Source organism: Pristiophorus japonicus, chromosome 6, assembly GCF_044704955.1.
Source record: "Pristiophorus japonicus isolate sPriJap1 chromosome 6, sPriJap1.hap1, whole genome shotgun sequence".
NCBI classification, from domain to species: domain Eukaryota; kingdom Metazoa; phylum Chordata; class Chondrichthyes; family Pristiophoridae; genus Pristiophorus; species Pristiophorus japonicus.
In genome coordinates, this window is record NC_091982.1 from 145,110,971 (window position 1) to 145,133,478 (window position 22,508).

The 22,508-nt window shown below is 49.9% G+C and overlaps 1 protein-coding gene across 1 annotated transcript in view; it reads left to right on the forward strand.

Moving 5' to 3' along the window:
- LOC139265812 (unconventional myosin-VIIa-like) overlaps positions 1-22,508 on the forward strand; it is a 440,714-nt gene that overhangs the window by 54,609 nt on the left and 363,597 nt on the right. The window contains exons 8-9 of the mRNA XM_070883263.1: positions 14,057-14,210; positions 18,723-18,799. Of these exons, the coding sequence (XP_070739364.1) occupies positions 14,057-14,210; positions 18,723-18,799 (231 nt within the window). The remainder of the gene's footprint in view (positions 1-14,056; positions 14,211-18,722; positions 18,800-22,508) is intronic.

A 22,508-nucleotide genomic window follows, 5' to 3' on the forward strand; every position in this document is an offset into this window, starting at 1 on the left:
CTGCTGTTCAATCCACAAGTGTTTCCCACTTATTGCAGCCAGAAACTGCAGCACCAACTTCGTGCTTTCCGTCTTCCCGGCTCCCGACTCGCCGCTGAAATTAAATACACTTTCTTTTATTTTCAAGAGAGAGAAGTGTAACATTAAATCAGTTTGAGTGTGAAGAACCATCACCATTAAAGTAATTACCAGAAAGAGTGGTGAAGATATGTGGTCCTCGCACATATTTGGGGGAGGTGGGATCAGTACAGACCGGACGGTCTGCACCTGGGCAGAACCGGAATCAATGTCCTAGGGGGAGTGTTTGCTAGTGCTGTTGGGGAGGAGTTAAACTAATATGGCAGGGGGATGGGAACCAATGCAGGGAGACAGAGGGGAAACAAAATGGAGACAGAAGCAAAAGACAGAAAGGATATGAGGAAAAGTGGAGGGCAGAGAAACCCAAGGCAAAAAACAAAAAGGGTAACTGTACAGCAAAATTCTAAAGGGTCAAAGTGTAATAAAAAGGCAAGCCTGAAAGCTCAGTGCCTCAATGCGAGGAGTATTCGGAACCCCGGAGAGGGCTCTGAGCCAGTTAGAGTGGGTGAGAGCTCAGATGAACAGGACCCCAAGAAAGAATGAAAAAGGCAGGAGGCAACAGAGCAGAGTAGCACTGGGGTAAGTGTAAACCACAAGGTGATAGGAAGGGACAATATGTATGAATATAAAGGGGCTGCAGGAGGGGTCAAAACTAAAAATCATGGTTTAAAAACTAATATTAAAACACTCTACCTAAACTCATGCAGCATTCGAAATGAAGTAAATGAATTGATGGCACAAATCATTACAAATGGGTATGATTTGGTGGCCATTACAGAAACATGGTTGCAGGGTGGCCAAGACTGGGAATTAAACATACGGGGGTATCTGACAATTCGGAAGGATAGATAGGAAGGGAAAGGAGGTGGGGTAGCTCTGTTAATAAAGGATGATATCAGGGCAGTTGTGAGAGATGATATTGGCTCTAATGAACAAAATGTTGAATAATTGTGGGTGGAGATTAGAGATAGTAAGGGGAAAAAGTCACTGGTGGGCGTAGTTTATAGGCCCCCAAATAATAACTTCATGGTGGGGCGGGCAATAATCAAGGCAATAAGGAAGGCATGTGAAAAAGGAACGGCAGTAATCATGGGGAATTTTAACCTACATATCGATTGGTCAAATCAAATCGCACGGGGTAGCCTGGAGGAGGAATTCATAAAATGCATACGGGATTGTTTCTTAGAACAGTATGGTACAGAACCTACAAGGGAGCAAGCTATCTGAGATCTGGTCCTGTGTAATGAGACAGGAATAATAAACGACCTCCTAGTAAAAGATCCTCTCGGAATGAGTGATCACAGTATGGTTGAATTTGTAATACAGATTGAGAGTGAGGAAGTAGTTCCTCAAACGAGCATACTATGCTTAAACAAGTGTCGCTGGGTCAGGGCAGGAAGTGCTTACGCTCCTGGTCACTATGGAGGTGTCAAGTGATGATGGGATGAGATTCAGCTGTGATCCCGACAGCTGCTACTGTTAAACAGCCCGCCAAAACTCGCTGTCTCGACTTAACACACGCAGAGGAAGAACTTGTATGCATGTTACGTCCAGACAGTGACTTGCAGGCTGACAGCAGTTGTGGGCCCATTCTGATTCAGGTTGAGTGATGTTATGAGAGGACAATGTGAAAGGGGAAACACTGGGGAGAAAATGGCCATGGTTTATGATTCCCACAATCATCATCATCATAGGCAGTTCCTCAGAATCGAGGAAGATTTGTTTCCACTCTTAAAATGAGTCCTTCAGTGACTGTACAGTCCAATACGAGAGCCACAGTCCCTGTCACAGGTGGGACAGATAGTCGGTAAGGAAAAGGTTGGGTGGGACAGGTTTGCCGCACGCTCTTTCCGCTGCCTGCGTTTGATTTCTGCATGCTTTCGGCGATGAGACTCGAGGTGCTCAGCGCCCTCCCGGATGCACTTCCTCCACTTAGGGAGGTCTTTGGCCAGGGACTCCCAGGTGTCGGTGGGGATGTTGCACTTTATCAGGGAGGCTTTGAGGGTGTCCTTGTAACGTTTCCTCTGCCCACCTTTGGCTCATTTGCCGTGAAGGAGTTCCGAGTAGTGCGCTTGCTTTGGGAGCCTCATGTCTGACATGCGGACTGTGTGGCCTGCTCGACAATATAGCTCCTTAGACAAGAGCTATACTGTAGGGCTGCACTGCCAGCATTGCGGAATTTCAGATTCCCACAGTTTAACACTTTACATTGCCTGTGTGAGAATGTCCTTCAATAACAGTTGGCATTAGAATGGGGGCCAAACTGAGTGCCTGTATGAGATCTACAGGGCTAGATAAACTTCCCTGCTCCGTTTGCTATATTCCTGGGTTTTGTTTGGTTTTTCCACTTGCTGAGCACAAGGCCGCTGTTGTTTTGCTGAGCTGAGATTTTAATGGAGGTGTTTAATATTATGACGGATTTTGATAGGGTGAATGGGGCACAACAGACATGATCTTTGCAGCATGACAGCTGCAGGAAAAACGCAGGGAGCAGCGCAAGCCCTTATACATGGCCTTTTTCAACCTTACAAAGGCCTTTGACACTGTCAACCGTGAGGGTCTATGGAGCATCCTCCTCCGTTTCAGAGGCCCCTAAAAGTTTGTCAACATCCTTCGCCTGCTTCACGACGATATGCAGGCCGTGATCCTTACCAACGGATCTATTACAGACACAATTCACGTCTGGACCGGGGTCAAACAGGGCTGCGTCATCGCTCCAACCCTCTTCTCAATCTTCCTCGCTGCCATGCTCCACCTATCAACAAGCTCCCCGCTGGAGTGGAACTAAACTACAGAACCAGTGGGAAGCTGTTTAACCTTCGCCGCCTCCAGGCCAGGTCCAAGACCACCCCAACCTCTGTCGTTGAGCTACAGTACACGGACGACGCCTGCGTCTGCGCACATTCAGAGGCTGAACTCCAGGATATAGTCAAGGTATTCATTGAGGCATATGAAAATATGGGCCTTATGCTAAACATCCATAAGACAAAGGTCCTCCACCAGCCTGTCCCCGCCGCACAGCACTGCCCCCCAGTCATCAAAATTCACGGCGCGGCTCTCGAGAACGTGGACCATTTCCCATATCTCGGGAGCCTCTTACCAACAAAGGCAGACATTGATGCGGAGATTCAGCATCGCCTCCAGTGAGCCAGTGCAGCCTTCGGCCGTCTCTGGAAAAGAGTGTTTGAAGACCAGGCCCTCAAATCTACCACAAAACTCATGGTCTATAGGGCTGTAGTAATAGCCGCCCTCCTGTATGGATCTGAGGCATGCCTTACTAGGAAGAAATTGGTTGAGCTCACTGAAGCTGGATTGGAGTAAGATTTTCTGTGTGGAAGTGAGATTTTCATCAACGGATGACGTTATCAAGAAGTATCCGAAGGTGTTCTGTGAATCGGGCAGTCCGATCCAAGGTTTCAAGGCGAATGTCAGGGTACAGAAGGATGCTAGATCAGTTTACTACAAGCCACGTTCTGTACCATATGCACTCAAGGAGAAAGTTGAGCAAGAACTCAAAAGACTAGAGACTGAGAACATTATTTGTAAGATAGATCGATGTAATTGGGCTACCTCCATTGTTGTTGTACCTAAGTCCGATGGTAAGGTAAGATTGTGTGGTGATTATAAAGTAACCATAAACCAGGTTCGAGAGGGTAATGTCCCCAATACATTGCCGAATATAGAAGATTTGTTCACAACACTGACAGGTGGTCAGATCTTCTCAAAACTGGATCTTACGAATGCCTACTTACAGCTTGAACTAGATGAGGAGTCCAAGTCATGTTTGACAATAAATACTCATCTAGGTCTATATCAATTTAATAGGCTACCGTTTGGAGTGTCTTCTGCCCCTGCCATATTCCAAGGGGTGATGAACCAGATTTTGCAAGGTATTGAAGGGGTAGTATGTTATTTGGATGACATACTAATTTCAGCACCAAATAGGCAAATTCATAATAACATATTGAATGAAGTCCTCAAATGGCTAGAGATTCACAGAGTACGAGTGTCTGCTCGTAAGTGTGAGTTATTTAAAAACTCAGTGGAGTACTTAGGGTATAGAGTCGACAAAGATGGTTTACATCCAACCATGGAAAAATTGGATGCAATTAGAAATGCACCCACTCCCAGGAATATCACTGAACTTTGTTCATTCTTGGGTCTTTTGAACTATTATGGGAAGTTCCTACCAAATTTTGCTACAGTATTACATCCACTGAATGACCTATTGAAAAAACAGGTCCATTGGAAGTGGTCAAAAGAATGCGATACAGCACTCAAGGAGTGTAAAAGCAAATTGGTAGAGAGCACCATGTTAGTTCACTATGACATATCTAAGGAGATTAAGCTAGCATGTGATGCCTCTCCGTATGGAGTTGGGGCAGTGATCTCTCATGTATCATGTAGTGGGGAGGAGAGACCAATTGCTTTTGCTTCACGCACTCTGTGCCAGTGAGAGTAATTATGCACAAATTGAAAGGGAAGCTTTGGCATTAATTTTTGGGGTCAAGAAGTTTCACAAATACTTGTATAGTCGTAAGTTTACCATCGTTACGAACCATAGGCCCCGAACAGCAATCCTCCATCCAAAGTCCCCAGTTCCAACATTAGCTGCAGCCCGAATGCAGAGATGAGCTTTGATTTTGTCAGCATATACATATGATATTGAATACAGACGATCAGCTGATCAAAGTAATGCTGATGCAATGTCTAGATTGCCTTCCCCATCACAAGTTACACCTGATAGGGAAGAAGTGTTTTATTTTTCATATATTGATGAACTGCCAGTCACAGCTGAAGAGATTGGTAGAGCAACCAAACGTGACCCAGTGATGTCAAAGGTGTATGATTATATTGCAAATGGATGGCCAAACCAGGTAACAGACAAAGATATTTATCCATTCTTCATTCGAAGGAATGAATTATCAGTAGATAAAGATTGTATCATGTGGGGTGCAAGAGTGGTTATACCAAATAAATTCAGGTCCAAATTATTAGGAAACCTCCATGACCAGCATTTGGGAGTGTGTTTGACCAAGTGTTTTGCACGCAGTTACTTATGGTGGCCAGATCTTGATAAAGATATAGAGTACATCATGAGTCAGTATACGACATGTCAATCGGTAAGCAAGCAACCATCACCAGTACCATTACAGCCATGGAAATGGCCTCCCAGGGTGTGGCAAAGGCTACATATTGATTTTGCTGAGTTAGAAGGACAACAATTGTTCATTGTGATTGATAACCATTCGAAGTGGGTTGAGGTTTTTCCAATGTGGAAAATAACAACAAGTAAAACATTGGACATTTTACGAAAATTATTTTCTTCATTTAGCCTCCCTGAAGAGATTTTTTCGGATAATGGACCACAATTTCGTTCAGAAGAATTTGCACAATTCACGAGCAAAAATGGTGTGAAACATACCAAGGTTCCATCATACCATCCTGCTTCGAATGGTGCAGCAGAGCGCACTGTACAAATTGTAAAACAAATGTTAGATCCAAATCCAAGGAAACGACAGTTGTCATTGGATCACAAATTGGCTAATTGTTTGATTACATATCGAAATACTCCTCATACAACTACTGGTAGAACACCAGCAGAGTTGTTTCTCAAACAACAGCCACGAACCAGACTCTCGTTGTTAAAACCAAATTTGGCACAGTCCATAGAAGAGACACAATTAAGTCAGAAAGAGAATCATGATAGAGGCTTCCGAGAGAGCTGCCTGCCATGTAGGAAGCTGTGTGTGCTTGTGCTCTGTGAATATATCACAGGGAGCGAGCGGGGCAGTGGGATTAGTTTGGGTTTGATACCGGGCTATGGGGAGAGAGTGGGGCAGTGGGATTAGTTTGGGATTGATACAGGGCTATGGGGAGAGCGCAGGCAGTGGGATTAGTTTGGGATTGCTCTAGCAAAGTGTGATGGGCTGAATGGCCTCTATTTGTGGCTGTGAGGTCTTTCTTGTTGGGAGTGAGTCTATTGTTGCTCAACACCACTGAGGGCCAACATCTGCTCGAACTAGTACAGCTGTGCATTGTGTTGCAATACATGGAGCATATCCAACATCAGCAGGCCATACAGCTGGTCTGTGTAATCTAAGTGATGCATGTATTGCTGCTGTGCTGGCACCATGTTTATAACATTGTGTCTGATATTTTCCCCATTCTTCACACATCTTCAACTCAACCGTGAAATGAACCTTTCCTGGAAGCCCCTGTGTGATATTTTCTTACGACATCACTAACAAACACACTCTACAAGATGGTTGTTTACGGCCATATTGTGACTGTGCCACATGACCTTTTTATTATATTTACATCAGTAGTTGTATTACATCAGTTGTGCACTAGATGGAGCAGTAGTCCACTAGGGGGAGCTCTATTACAACCTGTATGATGTGTAATGTTAATGCAGCCCTTACTTTGGCTCCCAGTGAAGCTTGTGCCAGGTGTGGATCATCCTTCTCCTTGGCTGCCAGATCTTGTCACCCCTGGTATACTTTTTAAGTGACGATCTTTCAGAACATTGCTCTGTCAACTAATGCCTGAAACTCCTTGTCTTCGCAGTATTTCGCTTGCAGAACAACACTGCACAGCTTTATTCACATACACACTGCCATTTATAATATTTAAATATCTTGTTGTGATCAAACAGGTAGTTACAGCTGCGTTATGATTGGCTCCTTGGGTGTGCACATGCATGAGTATGTGCCTGTGTGTGTAAGTGTGTACCTGAGTGTGCCTGTGTGTGTGAGTGTGTACCTGAGTGTGCCTGTGTGCCTGTGTGTGTGAGTGCGTGCCTATGTGTGTAAGTGTGTACCTGAGTGTGCCTGTGTGTGTAAGTGTGTACCTGAGTGTGCCTGTGTGTGTGAGTGTGTGCCTGTGTGTGTGAGTGTGTGCCTGTGTGTGAGTGCGTGCCTGTGTGTGTGAGTGCGTGCCTGTGTGTGTAAGTGTGTACCTGAGTGTGCCTGTGTGTGTGAGTGTGTGCCTGTGTGTGTAAGTGTGTACCTGAGTGTGCCTGTGTGTGTGAATGTGTGCCTGTGTGTGTGAGTGTGTGCCAGTGTGTACCTGAGTGTGCCTGTGTGTGTGAGTGCGTGTCTGTGTGTGTGTGCGTGAGTGTGTGTGAATGTGCGTGTGAGTGTGTGTGTGAGTGTGCGTGTGTGTGTGAGTGTGTACCTGTGTGTGTAAGTATGTGTGAGTGTGTGCCTGTGTGTGTGAGTGTGTGTGTGAGGATGTACCTGTGTGTGTGTGTGAGTGTGTGTGTGTGCCTGTGTGTGAATGTGTGTCTGTGTGTGCGTGAGTGTGTGTCTGTGTATGTGAGTGTGTGTGTGTGTGTGTGCGTGAGTATGTACCTGTGTGTGTGTGTATGTGTGCCTGTGTGTGAGTGTGTGTCTGTGTGTGCGTGAGTGTGTCTGTGTATGTGAGTGTGTGTGTGTGCGCGTGAGTGTGTGTGTGAGTATGTACCTGTGTGTGTGAGTGTGTGTGTGTGCCTGTGTGTGAATGTGTGTCTGTGTGTGCGTGAGTGTGTGTCTGTGTATGTGAGTGTGTGTGCGTGAGTGTGTGTGTGAGTATGTACCTGTGTGTGTGTGAGTGTGTATGTCTGTCTGCGTGTGAATGTATGTCTGTGTGTGCGTGAGTGTGTGTCTGTGTATCTGTGTGTGTGCCTGTGTGTGTGAGTGTGTGTCTGAATGTGTGCCTGTGTGTGTGAGTGTGTGCCTATGTGTGTGAGTGTGTGTCTGTGTGTGCGTGAGTGTGTGTGTGTGTGTGAGTGCGTGTGTGTTTGAGTGTGTGTGTGAGTGAATGTGTGAGTGAGTGTATGAGTGTGTGGCAATGAACGCGAGATCACATAGTGAAAAGGAGCACACACTGCCCCTGTCCCCTGTGTGTGCAGCTGCTGGTTTCCTGGGACACTCCCCTTACTGCGCTGTCGGAGGTTTTCCAATCCCTAGCCCAGCGACCTCGCACTCTCTCTGACTGAGATTGCTAAGTCATGGGGCAAGAGGTTTGTGCCGTGGACCCACTGAGAACTGGGTTTGGAGCTGCCCAAGGATATACTAGGACAAGGGGAAGTTTTCCATCCTCCCCACAGAGGTGGGATTGATAAGGATGTTGTGCTGTGCCCAGTCCCCTGTCTGTACCACAGTGAGTGTGAGGGCACTCACTGAGTGTCATACCGTGTGTAACTGATTACTGAGCGGCACATCTATGCAGCATCGTTTCTTTCTTCCCCTTCAAGTTAACCACCCTCTCCACCCTGTGCTGAAGGCACTGAAGGTCCTAGGGTACAGTCCCACGGGGGGGAGGAGCAGACCCGGGGGGGGGCTGACCCACAGGGGGGGGGAGGGGCAGACCCACGGGGGGGGGGGAGGGGCACACCCACGGGGGGGGGGAGGGGCAGACCCACGGGGGGGGTGCAGACCCACAGGGGTGGGAGGGGCAGACCCACGGGGGGGGCAGACCCACAGGGGGGGAGGGGCAGACTCACAGGGGGGGGGGGCTGACCCACAGGGGGGGGAGGGGCAGACCCACGGGGGGGGGGGGAGGGGCAGACCCACGGGGGGGGGGAGGGGCAGACCCACGGGGGGGGTGCAGACCCACGGGGGGGGGAGGGGCAGACCCACGGGGGGGGCAGACCCACAGGGGGGGAGGGGCAGACTCACAGGGGGGGGGCAGACCCACAGGGGGGGAGGGGCAGACTCATGGGGGGGAGGGGCAGACCCACGGGGGGGGGGAGGGGCAGACCCCCGGGGGGGTGCAGACCCACAGGGGGGGGAGGGGCAGACCCACGGGGGGGGGCAGACCCACAGGGGGGGGAGGGGCAGGCCCACGGGGGGGGGGGGGCAGACCCACGGGGGGGGGAGGGGCAGACCCCCGGGGGGGGTGCAGACCCACAGGGGGGGGGAGGGGCAGACCCACGGGGGGGGGGGGAGGGGCAGACCCCCGGGGGGGTGCAGACCCACAGGGGGGGGGAGGGGCAGACCCACGGGGGGGGCAGACCCACAGGGGGGGGAGGGGCAGACTCACGGGGGGTGGGCAGACCCACAGGGGAGGGGAGGGGCAGACCCACGGGGCGGGGGGCAGACCCACAGGGGGGGAGTGGCAGACCCACGGGGGGGGAGGGGCAGGCCCATGGGGGGGGGAGGGTACAGTCCCACGGGGGCAGGGGAGAGGCAGGAGTACGGGTAGTACAGTTCCATGGATTATACAATTCAAAGTGTGGTGTGTTGGTACAGATTGATTTACATCGGCACTCTGGTGGTGAGATACTGACGAACCCTCACTGTCGCTCTCGGTGTGGTGAGAATCTGATTAATTTCAGTATTTATCTCAAGCCTCATTCATGCCATTCTCTTTTACAGCTTTTGGAAATGCAAAAACCATAAAAAATGACAATTCCAGCCGCTTTGGGAAATACATTGATATCTACTTCAATGAAGATGGGATCATCGAGGGAGCAAAGATCGAACAGTACCTGCGTCGACAGGTGAGCGCCTGTGCTGTAACCAGACGGACAACTGCTTTTGTTGCACTGGCTGCAGTGTACTTTATCACTGAGAGTGAGCGTACACAGAGCCAATGGCCAGGTCCACACTTTCCCTGAGCCACACTCTGTCCAACCTCAATAAGTTCCTGTCCAACTTGTGCATCATGAGTATTAAATCCTTGCAGGGGAAACATGTGGAAAGGGCTGGGGAGTGGGACTATCTCTGTCAAAGAGCCAGTACATGCACGATGCCCCGAATGACCTCCTTCTGTGCTGTGTTATTCTATGAACCTGTAACTTGAGCTGGCACAAGCCTTCCATAGACCAAACACTGAACCAAAAAGTTAACAAGTTGCTTCGTCTTCTGCGTGGTGGGTGCAGATATACTCCCACACTGCTGGATGCCCTCTCCCGCAGGCCCCTTCCATCTGATCCTGTGATCATCGGTGGGGATAACAGCTTAGCTTTCATCATCATCATCATAGGCAGTCCCACGGAATCGAGGAAGACTTGCTTCCACTCTTAAAATGAGTCCTTAGGTGGCTGAACAGTCCAATACGAGAGTCACAGTCCCTGTCACAGGTGGGACAGACAGTCGTTGAGGGAAGGGGTGGGTGGGACAGGTTTGCCGCACGCTCCTTCCGCTGCCTGCGCTTGCTTTCTGCATGCTCGCGGCGATGAGACTCGAGGTGCTCAGTGCCCTCCCGGATGCACTTCCTCCACTTAGGGCGGTCGTTGGCTGGGGATGTTGCACCTCAGGGAGGCTTTGAGGGTGTCCTTGAAACGTTTCCGCTGCCCACCTGGGGCTCGCTTGCCATGAAGGAGTTCCGAGTAGAGCGCAAGCTCAGTTTTACAACAGGCACGATCCCCGTGTGACTGCTCAGACCACACCCTGAGGATTCCCAGAGACACCATTCCCATCACATTGTAGAAATAGAGGACTCGCAAGAGGTTACAAAGACACGAGGAAGATATATATTGAGGAGATGAACCACACATATACACTACTGTACATAAAGACACATCCTTTCACAGCTATTGCTTTTCCCTCATTGTCCTGTTATTTCCTCCCTCCCCCCACCTCTCCTCTCCCCCCGCCTCACCCCACCTCACCCCCCGACTCCTCCCCCTACCCGACCCCCCCTCCACCCACCCGACCCCTCCCCCCACCTCCCCACCCTGACCCCTCCCCCCTCCACCCAACCGACCCCTCCCCCCTCCACCCACCCGACCCCTCCCCCCTCCACCCACCCGACCCCTCCCCCCACACCCTGACCCCTCCCCCCACCTCCCCACCCTGACTCCTCCCCCCTCCACCCACCCGACCCCTCCCCCCACCTCCCCACCCCGACTCCGACCCCTCCCCCTCTCCCCATCTCCACCCCTCCCCCGCACCTCACCCCCCTCGACCCCCTCCCCGCCTCCCCCTCACCTCACCCCCCTGCCCCCCGACCCCTCCCCCCACTTACCCCCAACCCCCCCCCATACCTCCCCCCTCCCCTGCCTCCCTCCCCACCTCACCCCCCGACCCCTCCCCCCACCTCCCCCTCCCCCCACCTCACCCCCCACGCCCCCTCTCCCCTCCTTCCCCAAGCTCCTCCCCCCACCTCCCCCCGTCTCCCCCTACCCCTCCCCCCGCCTCCCCCCTCCCCCTCTCTCACCCCCCCTCCCCTTCTCTCACCCCCCCCCCCGCACTTCCCCCCTCCAGTTCCAGGCCTCTCCTGATTGCTATGTTATTCAGTATTCACCACTCTCACAATTTTACAATCTGGTTAAGCCTCCATCCCAGCCATCCAAACTTTAGTGAGCTAGCTCAATGAACACACCAGTTCTCATCCGGCCCGTCCATTCTTCTTTGGCGAGGGAAATTAGCTTTAACAAGATGCATACTAAGGATGGACAGGAGAGTGGGGTTAACTGCGTGGCTCACATGGAGAATAGCCGCATACACTTGAGCCAAATGGTCTGTTTCTGTGCGGTAATATTTGATGATTCCGTATCTTTCCCGCAGATTCACAGAGAGGTCGTCAGTCATGGTTGTAACACAGATTCCTTGGCTGCTGGGAGCCAGTGCTCCATGCGATCGTCCCTTTCACAGTTGGGTTACTGTGGATTGCCTTAGCATGTAACATGTTTTGACATGCATGGCGGTTGTGCACCAACTGCAGTGTCAAAGCTTGGAAGGTTATAAGGAGGCACAATGCGGGGGTGTTTGATAACGCCCTGCATGGTGGGGAATTGGGCCGACTCTGAGAAGGCCAGCTGTCTCGGCTCCACCTGAATCTGGTCAATGAACTGGTCTTCCAGCGGAGAGCTGCAATCACATCACGGGTACATGGTGTGCGGCATAATGGCTGATTGCCGGCGAGTCTCTGGTGTGTAGAGATACAGTGGAGGCATTACTTTGACTTCCATTGACTACTTTTTCTCTTGTTGAGTGGGGCTATTCCCCTGGGGGAGGCATTGAGTGAGGCTGAGCCCTGGGGGAGGTATTGAGTGAGACTATTCCCCTGGGGGAGGTATTGAGTAAGGCTATTCCCCTCGGGGCAGTATTGAGTGAGGCTGAGCCCCTGGGGGAAGTATTGAGTGAGGCTGAGCCCCTGGGGGAGGTATTGAGTGAGGCTATTCCCCTGGGGAAGGTATTGAGTGAGGCTATTCCCCTGGGGGAGGTATTGAGTGAGACTATTCCCCTGGGGGAGGTATTGAGTAAGACTATTCCCCTGGGGGAGGTATTGAGTGAGGCTATTCCTCTGGGGGAGGTATTGAGTGAGGCTGAGCCCCTGGGGGAGGTATTGAGTGAGGCTATTCCCCTGGGGGCGGCACTAAGTGAGGCTATTCCCCTGGGGGAGGTATTGAGTGAGGCTATTCCCCTGGGGGAGGTATTGAGTGGGGCTATTCCCCTGGGGGAGGTATTGAGTGAGACTATTTCCCTGGGGGAGGTATTGAGTGAGGCTATTCCCCTGGGGGAGGTATTGAGTGAGGCTATTCCCCTGGGGGAGGTATTGAGTGAGGCTATTCCCCTGGGGGAGGTATTGAGTGAGGCTATTCCCCTGGGGGAGGTATTGAGTGAGACTATTTCCCTGGGGGAGGTATTGAGTGAGGCTATTCCCCTGGGGGAGGTATTGAGTGAGGCTATTCCCCTGGGGGAGGTATTGAGTGAGGCTATTCCCCTGGGGGAGGTATTGAGTGAGGTTATTCCCCTGGGGGAGGTATTGAGTGGGGCTGAGCCCCTCGGGATGGTATTGAGTGGGGCTATTCCCCTGGGGGCGGAGTGGGGGGGGGGGAGAAATTAAGTGGGGCAGAGCCCCTGGGATAGGTATTGTGCTCAGAGAAAATGGCAAGTAGAGACGAAGCTCTTGAGGACTGTCCCCTTAACGGGTGAGCACTTGTTCAGCAATGTGCTCCTGGTTGGTACCCAGCCTTGCAGCTATGATGCTGTACATCCATCTATTGATTGCTGTTCTCTGTATCGCTTTCTGTGCTCTACCCAGGCTCCAGATGAGAGAAACTACCACATATTCTACAGTATTCTGATGGGGATGAACACCGAGCAGAAGAAACTCCTCAGTTTAGGCACAGCACATGAGTATGACTTTCTGACCATGGTGAGACATATTGTATCAGAACACACACTGCCTCTATCGTTAAACAAAGCGGTGTCACAATCATACAATAATACCAGTTCAGACCCATGGAATAGGTCTCTATACCTATTTGTATCTATGTATCATACGCATGAGATTCAAAATCTTTCTTGTTATCCCTCCTAATACTTACTCATTGGATCCTAAACTCTGAGAAGAATCAAACTTTAATAGTGTGGAATCTTGTGGACAAAAGTTGTTAAATTGAACGTGTAATAGGTCAGAGGTAATGAGCTGATTGGAGTTACAGGAGCCACCCAAAATTCATCCTCTTGTTCCGATAGAAAAGGGACTCCTCCAAAATAAATCTTCTGTTTAAATGGGACTCCTCCAAAATAAATCTTCTGCTTAAATAGAACTCCTCTAAAATAAATCTTCTGTTTAAATGGGACTCCTCCAGTATTAATTTTCTGTTTAAATGGGACTCCTCCAGTATTAATTTTCTGTTTAAATGGGACTCCTCCGATATTAATCTTCTGTTTAAATGGGACTCCTCCGGTATTAATCTTCTGTTTAAATGGGATTGCTCCAATATTAATTCACTGTTTAAATGGGACTCCTCCAAAATCAGTCTGTTTAAACAGGATGCTTTCAAAGATTGACAGATTGTTTTCTTCTTGCTTTGATCAATAATTTCCAGATCGTGCATCTGTATAATATAAATTGAGTAAAAGATATGTTCCCCACTTTGAGAATGGAATTTCCCATTTGGTCCAATACAACAAATGTGTGGCTGGAAATTGCAGGGAGATGGTTATGAAATGGTAGACATTCTCTCGTCAATCCCATTGTAATTATTTAGGGCAAGCATGTATAAAATCAGTTGCATGTGACTTTGTTCTTCCAGGGTAACTGTACAAGTTGTGAGGGACATGATGATACAAGGCAGTACGCTGATATTTGCTCAGCCATGAAAATCCTGATGTTCTCCGACAATGAACAGTGGGAAATCAACAAGCTGTTGGCTACTATTCTGCATCTGGGCAACCTGCATTTCCAAGGTATAAACAAGACTGGGGAGAGCAACACATAGTGCCTCAATGTACTCAGATTGTCAGATAGTTTTAGTCATATGAGGTAAACATAGTCACCTGGAAATAGTCATCCAGGTCAGTGGGCTACATCTCTTGGACCTCTTCATAGAGTACTGGGAGGGAAAAACTGCTTCAACAATGGGCTTCCACCGCAGCCTCAGAAGGATGCTCTCTCTTGTACCTCCATCATATTTCCATCTCCCACACTCAGGCTCCGAAATTGGTGAAGGGCAAGGGCTGCCCAAGTGTCGCCCAAAGGACCGCCGATGGCCGCCGAGAAACCTGACGGTACTCTGGGTGGGGTTTTCGGCCAAAAGGTCCTTGAAAGGGCAGCCGTCAGCAAAAGAGGGTCTTATGCTGTCAATCTGGGCGGCAGCCGGAGGGAGGTCTCATTCTCGGCGGCAGAGGCGCTTGCCGCCCGAGTGCCACCGAGGATGGAGTCGGGCCCACGGAGGGTCAAAGAGCTGAAAATAAACAGCATCAAAAAATATGTAAAAAACATTGGAAGATCTCCAAGGGACCCCCTTCAAGGTAAGTCGCTGTAAAGAAAATTTTAAAAAATTGTTTACTAACCTTTTTTTTCAGCTCTTCATACTTACCGTCGGGGACAGACCACGTTTCCCACATTACAACAGTGACGACACTCCAAAAGTACTTCATTGGCTGAAAAGTGCTTTGAGAAATCCGGTGGTCGTGAAAGGCGCTATATAAATCCAAGTCTTTCTTTCTTTCTTAACTCCAAGGGACGCCAACTTGAACACTTCTTTCGGACTACTGGTTTAGCCATTCATCGCCAGATCTGACTGACCATATAACGCATTATCAGGTCTGCTCCCCTCTGCCAAAACTGCTCACTATTCCAGTATCATCCTGGAATGCAAAGATAACGCCCGGCTTCTCTTCTCCACCACAAACCGTCTTCTTAAACTCCTCTCCCCTACCCCCTCCACCCTCATCTCCAACAAGTGTGAGGTGCTCATGGACTTCTTTGTCACTAAGACTGAGACCATCCAATCAGCTGCCTCTGTTGCATCCCTCCCTTTCCCAAGTCCATGGGCCAAATCGTCCTGCTCTAGCCCTAAACTCACATCTTTCTCCACTTTCTCTCTGCTCTCCCCCCATGACCTCTCCCAGGTTATCTTGTCCATGAGGATCACCCTATTCCCACCAATTGCTGACCACCCAACTTCTCTTCCCGGACCCCAATGTTAACGGTCCCCTCTCATTTCCTCCCCCACACCATCAAATCTGCTGAGATTACACCCTCCTCAAAAAACCTATCCTCTGTCCTTGCAAACTACCACCCCATCTCCAAGTTCCCTTTCCTTTCCCAAAGTCCTTGAACACATTGTCGTCTCCCAAATCTGTGCCCATCCTTCCCACAACTCCATGTTTGAACCCCTCCAATCAGGCTTCTGCCCCTACCACAAATGGCCCTTATCAAAGTCACAAATGTCATGCTCTGTGACTGTAGTAAACTATCCCTCCTTAGCCTTCTCCATCTGCCTGTACCCTTTGACAGGGTTGACCACACCGTCCTGCTCCAGAGCCTCTTCTCCATTGTTCAGCCGAGTAGGACAGCCCTCGCTTGATTCCATTCCCATCTATCCATTCGTTGCCAGTGAATCACCTGCAATGTCTTCCCTTCCCTCTCCCACACCGTTACCTCTGGAGTCCCCCAAGGGTCTATCCTTGGCCCCCTCCCATTTCTCATCTACATGTGGCCTCTTGGCGACATCATCCGCAAACACAATGTCAGGTTCCACATGTATGCTGACAACACACAGCTCTACCTCACCACCATCTCTCTCGACCCCTCCACTGCCTCTGATGTGTCAGACTGCTTGTCCAACACCCAGTTCTGGATGAGCAGAAATTTCCTCCAACTGAATATTGGGAAGACCGAAGCCATTGTCTTCAGTCTCTGCCACAAACTCTGTTCCTTAGCCATTGACTCCATCCCTCTCCCGAGGCTGCGCAACTTTGAGTGTCCTATTTGACCCTGAGATGAGCTTCCGACCTCATATCCACTCCATCACCAAGACTGCCTACATCCACCTGCGTAACATCGCTCGTCTCCGCAACTGCCTCAGCTCATCTGCTGCTCAAACCTTCATCCATGACTTTGTTATCTCAAGACTTGGCTATTCCAATACACTTCTGGCCAGCCTCCCATCTTCCATCCTCCATAAACTTGAGCTCATCCAAATCTCTGTTGCCCCGCGTCCTAACTCACACCAAGTCCCGTTCACCCATCACCCCTGCGCTCGCTGCCCCGCGTCCTAACTCACACCAAGTCCCGTTCACCCATCACCCCTGTGCTCGCTGCCCCGCGTCCTAACTCACATCAAGTTCCGTTCACCCATCACCCCTGTGCTCGCTGCCCCGCGTCCTAACTCACACCAAGTCCCGTTCACCCATCACCCCTGTGCTCGCTGCCCCGCGTCCTAACTCACACCAAGTCCCGTTCACCCATCACCCCTGTGCTCGCTGCCCCGCGTCCTAACTCACACCGAGTCCCGTTCACCCATCACCCCTGTGCTCGCTGACTTACATTGGCTTCTGGGCCGGACAACACTTTGGTTTTAAAATTCTCATCCTGGTTTTCAAATCCCTCCATGGCCTCGCCCTTCCCTGTCTCTGTAGCCTCCTCCAGCCCTACAACCCTCCGAGATATCTGCGCTCCTCCAATTCTGGCCTCTTGTGCATCCCCGATTTTAACAGCGCCACCATTGGCGGCCGTCCCTTCAGCTGCCGAGGCCCTGAACTCTTGAATGCCCTCTCTAAACCTCGATTCGCTACCTCTCACTCCTCCTTTAGGACCCTCCTTTAAACCTACCTCTTTGACCAAGCTTTTGATCACCTCTCCTAATATCTCCTTATGTGGTTTGGTGTCAAATATTGTTTGATAATGCTCCTGTGGAGCCCCTTGGGATGTTTTACTAGGTTAAAAGCGCTATATAAATACAAGTTGTTATTGAGCGCATCAGCACCCAATTCCTCATGTGCCACACAATACAATAATTAAGCCCAGTGAATTTCTGTATCCACTGTGATTCTGGATCTGCTGGGAATGTCAAAGTAGAACTTGTATTTATCGGGCATCTTTCATGTCCCCAGGACGTCCCAAAGCGCTTCACAGCAAACACGATAGTCAGTTTGTGCACAGCAAGCTCTCGTAAACAGGAATGAGATAAATGACCCGAACGTCTGATTTGGTGATGTTGGTTGAGGGATAAATATTGGACAGGACATCGGGAAAACTCTCCTATTGAAGCCCTGGAGAAAGTGCTGGAGAAAATGCAGAAAAGAATGGATAGGACGCAACTGTCAAGGGAACAGTTTGGGGTTCCTTCCTCTGGAGAAGAGGAGACTGAAAGGAGACCTGATAGAGGTCTTTAAAATTATGAAGGGGTTCGATAGATGTGGAGAAACTGTTTCCATGTGTGGGTGAGTCCAGAATAAGGGGGTATAAATGTAAGATAGCTACTACCAGATCAAATAAAGAGTTGAGGAGGAATTTCTTTACACAGAGAGTGGTGAGAATGTGGAACTCACTGCCACACAGAATGGTTGAAGTAGAGAGCACTATTGGAGTTAAGGGGAGGTTTGATGCATACATGAGGGAGAAGGGAATAGAGGGATACGGGAGCAGTGTGGGAAGAGATAATTGGAGCCAGAGGAGGGTTGTGCGGAGCATAAACACTGGCATGGATCTGTTGGGCCGAATGGCCTGTTTCTGTGCTGTAGGTTCTGTGTGATTCTCTCAGTGCTGCATTGAAGTGTCAGCCTGGAGTGGGGTTTGAATGGGACGGGCAGGTGGTTAAAATGTCAGGATGGGACTTCACTCCACGTTCCGGATGTGTTTGTGCCCCATGTGACTGTAACTCAGTGTGAAGCGATGTTGGGAGGGCAGCCTGCCCCAGCCAGGAGGCTGCCTACTTAAGATGCCGAAGTCACAGCCTCAAGAGGCCGTGACACAATTGTAACTGCTGGGATTGTGAGGCCCGCTTGGCACTGAACACGGCAGATAAAACTGGCAGTGATCAGCATTGGGCCAGAGGAGGCCCAGGTGAGTGTTTTGTTTTACTTTTTCTGAAGGTTCCTTGTGGCCCAAAAGGAGCAGGAGTGCTCAATAAGGAAACCATGGGCCTTCATATCTTCCTGACCTTCCCGCAGCCCACCGCCAGCCATGACAGGCCGAACTTCCCCGCCCCCACCCCATTTACTTTTCCAGGGACTGTGCCCTGGGGTTCCCGGAAAAGACGACATTTCAAAAACCTTTAAATCTTTTTGGGCGGCTTACCTCTGGTTATTTCACCTCCTGTAGAGAGACTAAATATGCAGAGACAGAATCCCTCAGTGCAGATTGTTAGATGCCATAGACTTGTTTGGATGAATGGCATCCATGTGTTTTCTTTTCTCCTTCAGTTGTCTGAGATTTTATCATTGTTGGTTATTCTGCGTATTCCCTTACAGCTGCTGTATATAATAACCTGGATTGCTGTGAGCTTTTGGAATCAAATCATCTCTCCACGACAACAAAGTTACTTGAGGTAAATAAAACTGTCCTCATTACATTTGTCACATGACTTACAGACAGAGCTTGCAGAGTCACAAGTGTCTGTCATGGTAGGGTGGAATGTGTGCCTGTGTGAAGAGGGGTAACGGGAACAGGACAGGAATAACACACAGTGTCACTCCTGCAGTGTCTCCAGGTCCCAGAATGTCGATTCAAATACAATCAATGGACAAATTAAGATTTGGGTTTGCTCTGTCTTGTTAAGCACCACCTTGTCCTACGAACATACAAAACTGACGGGCTGGAAAACACCAGCTGGTCCATCAAGCCAGACCCATGCACGATGGCTGAAACAACATGGCGAGACGCTTCTTCTTACTCCCAGCCCAACACCCCACCCCAGCCCACTCCCCTCCCCCCACCCCAGACACTCCCCCCCAACCCAGACACACTCCAGCCCAGATAACCCCCGCAGCCCAGACACCCCCCAGCCCAGCCACCCCCCAGACCAAACAGCCTCCCCCAACCCACCCCCGAGCCCAGCCACCGCCCCCAGCACAGCCATCCCCCCAGCCCAGACACCCCCAGCCCAAACCCCCCCCCCTCGTTGCCTGGACACGCCCCAGCCCAGACACCCCCCCCAGCCCAGCCACCCCCAGCCCAGACACCCCCCTCCCCAGCCCAGACACGTCCCAGCTCAGACACCGCCCCCCCCGCAACCCCTCCCCCAGCCCAGCCACTCCCCAGCCCAGACACCCACCCTAGCCCAGCCACTCCCCCCAGTCCAGACACCCGCCACCCCCACCCCCCACAGCTCAGCCACCCCCAGCCCAGCCACCCCAGCCACCATGTAATCTCCTGGGAAAGGCGGGGGAAAACCCCAGGGCCAATAAGGGAAAAAATATTCTCAGAAATTCTTCCTTGACCCCTTCAGGTGATCAAAACCAGTCCAGGAAAACACATTGATCAAAATCCAGCCAGAGAACTAGTGTTGAGTTGTTGAGGAGACGCAAGTGTTTGAAACCCAGGTTGTGTTGTAAGGTGGTCTGTAGACTCACCTTTCCAAATGGTAACACCACAAATGTTGGGGTTTTTATTGGTTGTGATATTGTGTGCTGTGCTGTACTATGGATATCCATATGATTCTGGGCAAGATGGGGTTCAGCGTTAACCTCAGGTGTGGATTACCAGAGTGAGAGGATACTCATTCTGCTATGCATCATTTGCTCAACGAGTGGCTATACTGAAATACTGCCTTAATTTGACAAACTTTAACATAAAAACATAAGAATTAGGAGCAGGAGTAGGCCATTCGGCCCCTCGAGTCTGCTCTGTCATTCAATAAGATCATGGCTAATCTTCTACCTCAACTCCATTTTACTGCACTATCCCTATATCCCTGGATTTCCTTAATATCCAAAAATCTAGCGATCTCTGTCTTGAATGCACTCAAAGACTGAGCCTCCACAGCCCTCTTGGGCAGAGAATTCCAGAGATTCACAATCTTTTGAGGGAAGCAATTTCGCCTCATCTCAGTCCTAAATGGCCATCCCCTTATTCTGAGACTGTGACCCCTGGTTCTAGATTCCCACATTACAAGAGTGACTACACTCCAAAAGTACTTCATTGGCTGTAAAGCGCTTTGAGGCGTCCGGTGGTCGTGAAAGGCGCTATATAAATGCAAGTCTTTCTTTTCTTTTCCCCAGCCAGAGGAAACATCCTTCCAACATTGACCTTGTCAAGCCACTTAAGAATTTTATTCATTTCAATGAGATCACCTCTCATTCTCCTAAACACTAGCGAATATAGGCCTAGTCTCCTCAATCGCTCCTCATAGGACAATCCCCCCCCCCCGCCCCTCCCACCACACCCCAACTACCCCAGGAATCAGTCTAGTGAACTTTTGCTGCACTCCCTCTAAGGCAAGTGTATCCTTCTTTGGGTATGGAGACCAGAACAACAATGGGCCTGAAATTCTGATCGCGGTCTTCCTGCGGGCAAACGACTGAAAAAGTTAAAAAAGATGCGCACCTACTTGTTCCTGCTGCGCCCGCTCGAACTTCCGATCCTGAGGCCTTCGCTCCTACGTATCGGACGCGTGCACGTCGGGACGTGCGCAGGCCTGGAGCTGGAGTCACATGGCTCTGGGCAGCCAATCAAGGTACAGTATTTTCTCATTCATAATAATGGGAACTCCGTAAGTTGGACTTCCCATTATTATAACTGAGAAACCCCCCCAAACACTAATAAAAAATAGAAAAATACACTACATATTTAAGGTTCATTTAAATTAAAGTTCTTATAAAAAAATATATTTTCCCGACTTTTTAAAAAGTTTTCTTAATTATGCCTTAAAATAAACTTACCGTAGTGGGGAGGGTTTTTAACAATAAAATGTGTTTTTATAAGTTTATTTTAAAATGTTTTTATTGTGTTCCTAACACAGATGAGACTGCACACAGGGAGGTTAAAGTAACGGTGACCTCAGTCTTTATTAAGACACTCCAGAGTGAGGAACAGGCCTTAGGGGCCGGTTTATATACAGTGCTCCCAAGGGATGCTGGGATCCCTTGGGACTTCAGGGGATGCGCTCCCTGGTGGCGGAACATGGGAGTGCATGCTTTACAGATACACAACAGTTTTTGTGTATGTTTAAACACTTGCGCCTGTAACAGGAGGCAATACGCCGGCTTTTTCAGGCGCAAGATTTTAAAGGACATTTGCTGGACAAGATATTCATAAATATCGGAAATCTTGCCCTGTAAGTGTCCTCGCTCCCGATATGTGCGAGATCTGTCAAGCCAGAAACTTGACAGATTGGAAAAGCCGGTTTGCAGCGCATGCGCATTGCGCACTGAAAACCGGCTTTTCCGATGCCTTCCCTGGTCCGTAGGAACTTCATATGGACCCGGGACATCGGAATTTCAGCACCATTGTGTATTTATATAGCGCCTTTAATGTAGTAAAACGTCCCAATGCGCTTCACAGGAGTGTTGTAAGACTAAAAATTTGATACTGAGCCCATAAAGAGAAATTAGGGCAGGTGACCAAAAGGATTCTTAAAGAAGGAAAAAAAGGAGAGAGGCTGTGAGGTTTAGATGGGGAATTCCAAAGTTTAGGGCCTAGACAACAGAAGGCACATAATCAGAGCTGCTCAGGAGGGCAGAATTTGAGGAGCGCAGACATCTCGGGGGGTTGTGGGGCTGGAGGAGATTACAGAGATAGGGAGGGGCGAGACCATGGAGGGATTTGATAACAAGGACGAGAATTTTAAAATCTAGGTGTTGCTTAACCGGGAGCCAATATAGGTCAGTGAGCACAGGGGTGATGGGTGAACAGGTCTTGGTGTGAATTAGGATACGGGCTGCCGAGTTTTGGATGACCTCAAGTTTATGTAGGGTAGAATGTGGGAGGCCAGCCAGGAGTGTGTTGGAATAGTCAATTCTCGAGGGAACAAAGGCAGGGATGAGGGTTTCAACAGTGGATGAGCTGAGGCAGGGATGGAGAGGGGTGATGATACAGAGATGGAAATAGGCGGTCTTAGTTATGTTGCAGAAGCTCATTTCAGGGTCAAATATAACATCAAGGTTGCGGACTGTGTGGTTCAGCCTCAGACAGATGTTGGGGAGAGGGATGGAGTCAGTGGGCAGGGAACTCAGTTTGTGACGGGGACCAAAGACAATGGCTTCAGTCTTCCCAATATTTGATTGGAGAAAATTTCTGCTCATCCAGAACTGGATATC